Raw genomic sequence first — 10,800 nt, 5'->3', positions numbered from 1 at the left:
TGTGAATAATTTCCTTTCTTGTACCCTTTGTCATTAGTATTGTTGCTGTCACTGTTCCTTTTCTTATCTCATTGCTGTTTCTAGTAAATTGTTCTTATCTCAACCCGTGATCCTTGCCTTTTGTGTCTCCAATTCTCCTCTCCAGCCCACCACAGTAGGAGGGGGAGGGGAAAATGGGGGATCGAGAGAGGGGCACGTGGTTTGGGAGAGTCTTGGTGGGGGCACTGAATTGGGAAGTACCACTCCTAAACCACGACACCATGTTATGCAGGGCTTATCCAGCCAGGTCTTGAAAACATCCAAGAATGAAAAATGCACAGATTATCTGGGCTTTTCCAATGCTCAAGTGTCCTGATAGTGAAAAAGGTTTTCCTTATACCTAGCCAGAACCTCCCATTTCAATCTAAGTCCATTGTCTCTCATCCTTGTTCCACAACACTGTGGAAAGCCTAACTCAAGTCTTCCTGATAATCTCATAGGTATGAGGAAACTGCTCTAAGGTCTGTCTGTCCATTGCGTGTCATCCCATCTGTGTCCCTGTTGTCATCATCATCCATGTCCCCCCTCAAAGACTTGTTTTATCCAGGCTGCACAACCCTAATACTCTCACCTTCTCTGGAATCTCCCCCATCTCCTCTTCTTCCTCTCCACCTAATCTGACCACCCATAAAGACTTTTGTTTCAGGATTAAAGAGAAGAAAATACTATTGCATCTTTTTACTATTTCCATGTAAATACATAAGCACTGAAAACTTAAATTAGCAAGGATATGCCCAAACTCCTATCTTACTAAATCTCATCTATCTCAGTCATTGCTTCTTAGGGAGAATATTAAAAACAGCAGTATGCATTACATATTTTAGCATAAAGAATTATTTTCTCACCTGACTGACAGTTTACCCTATTCCTTTTCCACAGCTAAGGTTTTCAGGCTTCATTTATGCTATATATATTGTGTTCATTGAACTACTTTTAATTTCATGTTCATAAAATTTGATGACTGCAATCAAGACAAGCATTGCATGTTAAAACACTTTTGAGCTGGTTAAGAGTTCAATACTTGTAATGCTGCCTTTAAATAATTTATGTAGAGCAACTGAAACCATTCCTTTAAAGAATTTAATCCTCATATTGGAAAGGATTTAAAATTATTCTGTCCTTCATGAATTTGAGCTTTGTTTTGTGATATGATTAGTCAATTTTTGAACTTTCAGAAATTTCTTCTGAATCAGGGCTCGGAATAATTTTGTATCCAAAACTTAATGACATACTCTTTAGTACTATTGGAATACAGAAGTTGGGAGAACTAACTAAATACCTCTTTAAACTCTGTTTTTTAAAATTGGGAAAAAATACATTGATATATATGACTGCTAGATTACCTTTAAGGGTTCCATCACTTCCAGATGGAGAGCAGACTGACTGTGGTGACCTCAAGGAAAAAGATGCAGCATTCCTTACTGAAGGATCGCCATCCTAAAGTGACCATGATAAAAAAAAAAAATCATGAACACTTGATAAAATAAAGACTGAAATTAGTACATATACTGATAGAATGGATTGGATGAAAAAGCATACAAAAATATTAGAAAAATATTTATTTATAAAAAAAAGGTGTAATTTGGACTGCTATTAGACTACTATATAGGCAAAATTCCAGAAAACAATCAGCCTTAAGAATTTAGAACCAGAACATGCACACAAAAATAAATCCATGTATGTCTTCCAGCTAAATAAGCACTTTTGGTTGACACTAAGATTCCATTTAAAAGTTTTTTGTTACATATAGTAAAGAGCTGAAAAACAGAAAGATGAACTCTCTACAATACTGACTGAAAGAAATTAAGTATAATAAGTAAATTTTTCTCTTTTTTAAACAAATTCAGCTTTCTTAAAATTAGCGTACCCTTAAAGTTTATTAGAATGCTATTTTACTTTTACAGTTAAGCAAAGCAAAACTTTGTATTCATACACTCCAGCTTAAACACATCAGGATTGAACAAAATCTGTAAGCACACCCATTTCGGCAACTGAGATAGATGGATAGCAACTACACACTCCCTCTGACAACGGCCAAACAGCCAATTTCCACGTGCATAGTAGTAGATCAGCCACTGTACATGTTATGCCTTGTGAAGGCATAGTTCACACTGCTTAAGGATAAAGAAAATAGTTTGATATTTATGGACTGAAAGTGCTTACAAGGCAAAGAATATAAATTCATAAGAAACCAGATTTCATCAATTTCATCATACATAGGCATTTACAAAACAAATCTATTAGATTTTTTTCCCCTCCCACAGCAAAATGAATCTAAAACTCATGATGTGCTATTAATTACACATATTTTTCTAACTCCTTGCAAAAAGACTTGTTGCCTGGTGAGAAAGCCTCATGTGCAAAGAAATCCAATATTCTGATTCAATGCAATAAAAAGAACTATACCTTAAACTTACATGTTTTTTATTGCAAGTCAAAATGAATTAATTTGCTGATGTAACAGTTACTTGTTTATTTAATACACTGAAAGTAAGGAGCTGATTTTTTTCAAACATGAAATATCGTTGAATTATAATAAATCTCAAACCCGCCAAAATACTGGGGGGAAAAAAAGCTTAGTAACTTTTTAAGATATATTTTTCATTAGAACAGGAGAGGTCCTCTACACATGGACTGCCAAGGACAATGGCAAAGACGTCTTTTATTAAATTAACTAAACTAACTAACTAGGTAGATGACCTTTCACGTTCACACATGCCATTCCTGAAAATTTGTCAGCTACTGTAGAAGTCCTCATTTACTGTTTCCTAGATCAGAACTTCATCAAATGGTGAAATGTAAGCACAAACTTATATTCTCGGCATGTTCTCACGAGCATTTGCAGCCCAGAAAGCCAATTGCAGCCTGGGCTACATCAAAAGCAGTGTAACCCAGCAGGTTGTGGCCTCACCAGTGCTGAGTACAGAGGGACAATCACTGCCCTGGTCCTGCTGGTCACACCATTTCTGATCCAAGCCAGGATGCCATTGGCCTTCTTGCCCACCTGGGCACACACTGGCTCATGTTCAGCTGCTGTCATTCAGCACCCCCAGGTCCTTTTCCTTGTGGGCAGCTTTCCAGCCACTCTGCCCCAGCCTGGAGCTGCATGGGGTTGTTGTGACCCAAGGGCAGGACCTGGCACTTGGCCTTGTTGAACCTCATACAATTGGCCTTGTCCCATTGCTCCAGACTGTTGAGATCCCTCTGCAGAGCCTTCCTACCCTCCAGCAGATCAATGCTCCCACCCAACTTGGTGCCCTCTGTAAACTTACTGAGGTTGCCCTTGATCCCCTTATCCAGGTCATCAATGAAGATGTTAAACAGGACTGGCCCCAGTATTGACCTTTGGGGAACTCCTCTGGTGACTGGCTGCCAACTGGATATGACATCATTCCCCACCATTCTCTGGGCCTGGCCATCCAGACAGTTCCTAGCCCAGTGAAGAGAGCACCTGTCCAAGCCATGGGCTGCCAGCTTTTCCAGGAGACTGCTGTGGGAGACAGCATCAAAGGCTTTACTGAAGTGCAGGTAGTCACACACACAGCCTTTCCCTCATCCACTAAGTGGGCCACCTTGTTTTAGAAGAAGATCCGGTTGGTCAAGCAGGACCTGTCTTCCCTAAAACCCCTGCTGGCTGGGCCTGATCCCCTGGTTGTCCTGCATGTGTTGCATGATGGCATTCAAGATAATCTGTTCCATGACCTTCCCTGGCAACATGGTCAGGCTGACAGGTCTGTAGTTCCATGAATCCTCCTTCTGATCCTTGTTATAGATAGCTGCCACATTTGCCAACTTCCAGTCCCCTGGGACCTCCCCAGTTGACCAGCACTGCTGGTAAATGATTGGAAGTGTCTTGGGGAGATCCTCTACCAGCTCCCTCAGTACCCTTGGGTGGATCCCATCCAGCCCCATAGATGTGAGGGGGTCTAAGTAGCATACCAAGCCTTTTCCTCATCCTTTATCACTATGTTTCCCCCCACATCAAGTATAGGATGGAGATTCTCCTCGGCCCTCCTTTTATTGCTAATGTATTTGTAGAAGCACTTTTTATTGTCTTTTACAGCAGTAGCCAGATGAAGTTCTAGCTGGGCTTTGGCCCTTTGAATTTTCTCCCTGCATGACCTCACGACATCCTTGTAGTCCTCCTGAGCTGCCTGCCCCTTTTTCCAGAGGTGATGCACTCTCTTGTTCTCCCGGAGTTCCATTCAAAGCTCTCTGTTCAGCCAGGCCGGTCTTCTTCCCTGCTGGCTCATCTTTTGGCCTGCTCCTGCTCCTTTCAGATTTCCTTCTTAAAGCACGCCCAGCCTTCCTGGAGCCCTTTGCCCTTCAGGACTGCCTGCCAAGGAACTCTCTCAACCAGGCTCCCAAACAGGCCAGTTTGCCCTCTGGAAGTCCAAGGTGTCAGTTCTGCTGACCCCCCTGCTTACTCCTCTGAGAACAGAAAACTCTATAATTTCATGATCACTGTGCCCAAGGACCCCCCTGCTTACTCCTCTGAGAACAGAAAACTATCATTTCATGATCACTGTGCCCAAGATGGCCTGCAATTATCACATTCCACAACAGCCCATCTCTGTTCACAAACAGCAGGTCCAGTGGGGCACCTCCCCTGGTTGGCTCACTCACCAGCTGTGTCAGTTCTTCCACACACTCCAGGTACCTCCTGGACTGTTTCCTCTGCTGTGCTGTATTTCCAGCAGAGATCTGGTAAGTTGAAGTCCCCCACGAGAACAAGGGCCAGCGATTGTGAGACTTCTCCCAGCTGCTCATAGAACATTTTGTCTTCTTCATCCTGGCTGGGTGGTCTATAAGAGACTCCCACCAGGAGATCTGTCCTGTTGGCCTTCCCCTTGATTCTTACCCATAAACACTCAACCCTATCGGTACCATCATCAAGCTCCAGACAATCAAAACACTCCCTAACATACGAGAGGTATCTAAAGCCTCTCCTTCCTTGCTGATCCCTTATAAAGAGTTTATAGCCATCCATTGCAGCATTTCAGTCATGTGAGTCATCCCACCATGTCTCCATGATTGCAACTGTCATAGTTTCCCTGCTGTACTATGGCTTCCATTTCCCCCTGTTTGTTGCCCATGCTGCGTGCATTGGTGTAGATGCACTTCAGTTGCATTTGCTGATGATACAAAACTGGGAGGAGTGGCTAATACACCTGTAGGCTGTGCTGCCATTCAGCGGGACCTTGATAGGCTGGAGAATTGGGTGGAGAGAAGCCTAATGAGGTTCAACAAGGGCAAGTGTAGGGTCCTGCACCTGGGGATGAATAACCCCAAGTACCAGCACAGGTTGGGGGTGACCTACTAGAGAGGTAGTAGAGGTAGTGATATATGGACATTTAATGCTAAGAACAGCTTCTTATTTTGAAGAATTTGCATTGCTGAAGCAGAGACTGAGAAAAATACCTGATGAAATTGTGTATGATATATTCCTTCATTACAAAACTCTCTTGTTTAAGATACTACTTCTTAGCTAATATTTTTCATCAGCATAATTCTTGCATTTAAAAAGAAAAGACTAATAAAACTAATAACTCTCTTGGAGTTCCAGTGTATTAATCCCTGTAAGGAATTTAGGTAGCCTGGTATTATCAATACACTTGTTGAATACAACACTGTTTTTTGCTTCCACAAGCTAATTTAGGAAGACAAGAGTTGCCCCTAGTTTTCATAAGGTAAATTAAATACATCTTAAAAAAAAAAGAAAAGAAAGGCCTGCTTGTCACCAGGTTTTGATCAAGTTTTGTAACTGTTGTAGGTATCACTAAGACCACACAGTTCAAAGAACTAAAGTCAAAAAATAAAAATGAAACTTAAGTGCTGTCCCCTTAAGACTGTGTGCCAAACTTATAAAGAAGAGTCACAACATGCTTCATCCACAGGATGAGATGCTCATTAAGAAAGTGAAGAAGTTGAAAACACCATGGGAAAAAGTTGCTGATTTTTTTCATTTATATTCAATACTTCAGCAAGAATTTCTCCCACATGAACTAAAGTCACTGGGAAAACATATAAATAAACCAGGCCATAAAAGCACATAACAGACCTGTAAGAAAAAATATTAAAAGGAATTTTTGCCTTTGACAACACTACTATATTACTGAATAGGTTATGCAATTGTCTCATCTAATTGACAGGGGAATCTTCAGAAAGACATGTTAACTATAAACCTATTTAGAATCTAGTATCGTTTACGTCAATATATTGATACAATAATTGCAGAGATGCTCTACCATCTCTTTATAATAAACTCACATGAGTAAGATTTTTTACTTTTAATACTTTCATCAGAATCGCTGTTACAAACTGTTCCAAAGGAAAGAAATCTAGAAAAATCTTAAAACTCGCACATTAAAGTTGCACAGTTGAGTGCACACATCTGAAACCAAAATATATTTTCAATGGTTTTATTCATCAACAGCATCCTCATAAAATATCTGACTTCTAAGGCAGCTAAACACATCCTTGCTTTATCATAGTAAATATTTGCTTTATCATCATAAACTGATCTAGGTAACATACATCACTACTTATCCTGTGCACCATCTGTAGATAGTCTTCATTTGAGCTATGTCTAGAATTATCAGCATGATGATTAGCTGAATTTCCAGACAACTGACTTGAAACTTTATTTTCATGGAGATTCCTCATCCCAGCTGTGACAATGGGACTGGATACTGAAGCTGAAATACAGAAAAATAAAAATAATGATACTAATATATTCACACAATCGATAACTCTAAAAACTCTCGCAGAAAAGGCCATAATATTAATGAGTTGGATGCAAGAGGTCTAGGATTGGAAAAAGAATCCCAACTTTCTTCACTGAATCCTTTTTCCACAAATACCTTGAATAAAATTAGTATCTAAGATTTGAATTTTCAAGAGACTTAAACCTAAATTCCATGTACAGATTAGCCAAGCTTCACTCCACATCTATCCTAATTACAGTCAGCATCATACTCATAGGTTATAGAAAACTTTATTTTCCTCTATATAATATGCATTCACTACCTTTAGTAACTTCCTAGGTATTCATGATACATATAACATTACATACACAACAGCTATTTAAATTCTAAGCACACTGCTAAACTTTAGGAACAGATGATTTAAAAGAATCTAACAAGAATTCTACTTACAAAAAAAGGATAATGCCTAGATACTTAACAGTGTTCATATTGTTCAAGATTGTTTTTAGAAAAGGGAAGAACAAAGAAATCCATTCATTCTGAAGGTCATCTTTGCCAGTTACCGCATCCCTTGAGTATAATTCTAGCCAACTTAGCCTAGCCTACACTGCAAAGGTTTGGTAAGGTTAAATAAGCTGGCTGCAAATCTTACATTACACTGGCAAAAATTATGTTTTCACCAGTACAGATAAAAAAATGCCATAGCTAACAAATAAAAAGTTTTAGGGTTTTTTTATTTTTCTGTTGTCGTGTATATGTGACAACTATGCAAAATCAGTGTACACAGAGGAGAAGCATTAACACCAAGGTCACTGGTTCGATCCCTATATGGGCCATTCACTTAAGAGTTGGACTCAATGATCCTTCTGGGATTTTTTGAAATAAAATAAATACTACCACTCTGTACAGTCAGGAAAGCAAAGCTTAAGCATACCCAAAAAATTCCCTACCAACTCCAAGATTTGCATTAAGCATGTGACTCCTTCAAAGAAATTAGAGCTGTGAAACACACATGAAGGTAAAGCTGACATGAGATAGGAGAATAAAATAAATATCAAAGACTTACCTTGCTGCATCTGAGGATGTGGTGTATAACTTGGAGGATGTGAATATGGCATGTATCCTGCAGGACTTTGAGGAGCATATGGACTAGGCACTGGACTGTTCTGTTGTGCCAAAAATCTGTTACCAGAGCTTGTTTGTGGTGGCACAAACCGGCTAAAAAATAAAATGAAAAAGTTGGAAAAGGAAATTTATACAAATTTCTTATTTCTTTTAAAAGACTGAGGAAGCTGGGGGTGTTTAGCCTGGAGAAAAGGAGGCTCAGGGGACACTTTATTGTTGAAAGGAGGTAACAAGCGACAGGACAAGAGGAAATGGCCTCAAGTTATTCCAGGGGAGGTTTAGATTATATATCAGGAAAAATTTCTTCACCAAAAGGTTTGTCAAGCACTGGCACAGGCTGCCCAGGGAAGTGATTAAGTCACCAACCTGGAGGCATTTAAAATATGTGTACATGTGTCACTTAGGGACACGGTTTAGTGGTGGACCTGACAGTGTTAGGTAAACAGTTGGACTTGATCTTAGAGGTCTTTTCCAACCTAAATGATTCTATAGGTACATGCTACTTGCTGACACTCAAAGTTTGAAAAAGAAACAGAAAGTTGATGAGAAAGCTGATGGAAGACTGGCCAAATTACTGGGCCTATCCTCCTCTGAGCAGCTTTTTGTATAACTGTTAAAGCAGTATTCCATGTTTTTACAAGCCTTCTTTCCCACCCTTCTGTCACATTGGTAATGTTATACATGCTGGAACACATAGCCTCTTCTCTCCTGTCCTCCTGCCACAGGTAGAGAATAGCTGTAGGGGTGTCAGGAGGCAGGGGGATTATTTTAGCAGGAAAGAAAGTATGCCAAAATTATGAGGGAGGGACAGCAGGGAATCCTGACTAATCAGAATACAAAGATTACTCACTAGCAAAAAGATGTTGCTTTGCCAGCTGAAGAAACTCACCCTGCTGTCAGACAAACGCAAAATATATCCTGACACTGATCACCTTCCATTCACATACTTGCAACAAGAATTGACTGTCACTGTAGATAGAATTTGCAGTTTGCTGCCCATCCCACCCCATTTAAAAGAGAATGTTACCTGGAAGGGCTATGTGAGATAGTGGTTTGTTGATAATTAGAAGATGCAGGACTACCTCTCATGGAATTCTGAGAAATATTAAACTGCGACATCATCATCCCTATTAAGAAGATAGCAGCATTACTTTACATGCATTTCCTTTTTAATCAATGAAGTCTCTCATTTCAGAAATTATTATATACAAAGAGATTATAAACTTTACAAACATTGACATCTTCTACCTACAACTGTTAGAAAACATTTTTAAAAGACTGATTTCATGTAAGATGTCCATTTTACACCATGACATAAGAAGAATGTTCCCTAAAGGAGTATTAATTCAATTATAAATATCAATGGCAGTTCCCTCCTCTGTTCCTTAGCCAAAAACCTGCTAGTAAATAGAAACATTTTATAATAGGCCATATACTCCACACCCCAGACTTGTGTGTAGAGTACTCAATGTGCCAATAAGATTTGGAAACTTCACAACAAGTCAGAACACAGAAAACTTATTTCCCCATTTTTAGATCAAGTACAGCAAACAATCATCTCAGGCTGAGTGGTGCAAGATATTCTCCCTGCTCCCCTAATGCCTTAGTGGTTCCTTTCTATCCAGGGACAAAAGCTTTCTATTCCACCTCCACCACACTTATAAGGAATGTTATCAAAGAAGGTGCTGAAATATTTTCAGTTGCAAAGAACCACCAATATCCCATCTGTAGTCTCCAACAGCCTGTAGATTCCCAGTGATGCTTTGAAAATTCAGGAGTTGTACTAGATGGCAAGCCACAAGTACCAGTGGGCCTGGAACTAACTTGCATCTTTATTAGGGAGAATATAAATTAATCTTTTCTGTTTTCTCTCTTCCATACAGATATAAAGAATTTCTAACCACCACATAACACTGGAAGTTGAAATGGCACAGGTACACAAGAACTTATATGACTTTTAACCAGGTGATTTTAATGATAGAATTGAATGCCTTGCAGCTAAAACAGCATCAGAATTCACATACACACTGCAGCTTGGGAAGCCACAGCAAGTGATACAAAGCCATGGGTAAAAGCACATCAGCAATGCAAATATTTAAACCAAAGTTTAGATAGATGGCTGACTAATCCAGAGTGTTTGGGAGTCATCAATCTTTGCATTACTATCACTGATTTCAATTACTGCAATATTCACATAAGCAAAGCTAGTTTCAGAAATCCTCCCTGCCATCCTCTTTTCTTTCCCCCTCTCCCCAACAAAGAAGTGATGGAATAATCCCCCAGGAATTAAGCCATTACTACCTCCCGGTAGGTATGAAGTGCTGCATTCCAAGTATATTAGCCCAGACAAACTAGCCCAGAGCAGGAGTGAAATTCTCATATTGTGCTGAAAAATAAATAAATAAATAAATAAAATAAGAGACCTCCATACTTTAGTACAGAGGACATTTCATTGTCCAGAGTAACAGAAGTGGACTCAACTCCTGCAAAATTTGATTAAATGAACACTGGTTGCCTTGCACAGAGGCAAGTGAGGAGGAAACTCCAGAGGTGTTGGAGGCAGCACCTGGCATGCTCACTGCCCACTCACCTCTCACAGCCACTCTCACCACAGCTAGGTAGTACTTAGTCAAACTATTAACCCTTAACATTCATGTACAGAAAGCTGACAGAATGTGCCAGTATAAGTATGAACTATGCAGGAGTTTCATTTTATGCTTAAAACAAAGTCTGCACTTCTAAAATACTTGAAAAGTACATCTCTTTTCTCCTCCGTAAATTTAAAACATGCTTTTGGTTTAAAAAAGTGTGACAGAAAATATAAAAATACATTTTAATTCCATTTAAAAAACCCTAAAACTTATTCTGTGACAGGCAGTTCTCACCTCTTTATCTCTGTTTGGGGAGACAATCTAGATTAAAAAAAAAC

General features: G+C 39.5%; 1 protein-coding gene across 1 annotated transcript in view; it reads right to left on the bottom strand.

Moving 5' to 3' along the window:
* LOC103621111 (nipped-B-like protein) overlaps positions 1-10,800 on the bottom strand; it is a gene marked incomplete at its 3' end in the record, with an annotated part of 44,599 nt that overhangs the window by 25,128 nt on the left and 8,671 nt on the right. The window contains exons 4-7 of the mRNA XM_008639856.2: positions 8,899-8,998; positions 7,813-7,964; positions 6,577-6,737; positions 1,383-1,476 (exon numbers count right to left, since the gene is read on the bottom strand). Coding sequence (XP_008638078.1) covers positions 1,383-1,476; positions 6,577-6,737; positions 7,813-7,964; positions 8,899-8,998 — 507 coding nt within the window. The remainder of the gene's footprint in view (positions 1-1,382; positions 1,477-6,576; positions 6,738-7,812; positions 7,965-8,898; positions 8,999-10,800) is intronic.

This window comes from Corvus brachyrhynchos, unplaced genomic scaffold (assembly GCF_000691975.1).
Source record: "Corvus brachyrhynchos isolate BGI_N302 unplaced genomic scaffold, ASM69197v1 scaffold38, whole genome shotgun sequence".
Classification (NCBI taxonomy): domain Eukaryota; kingdom Metazoa; phylum Chordata; class Aves; order Passeriformes; family Corvidae; genus Corvus; species Corvus brachyrhynchos.
This window is presented reverse-complemented; position numbering and strand designations above follow the sequence as displayed.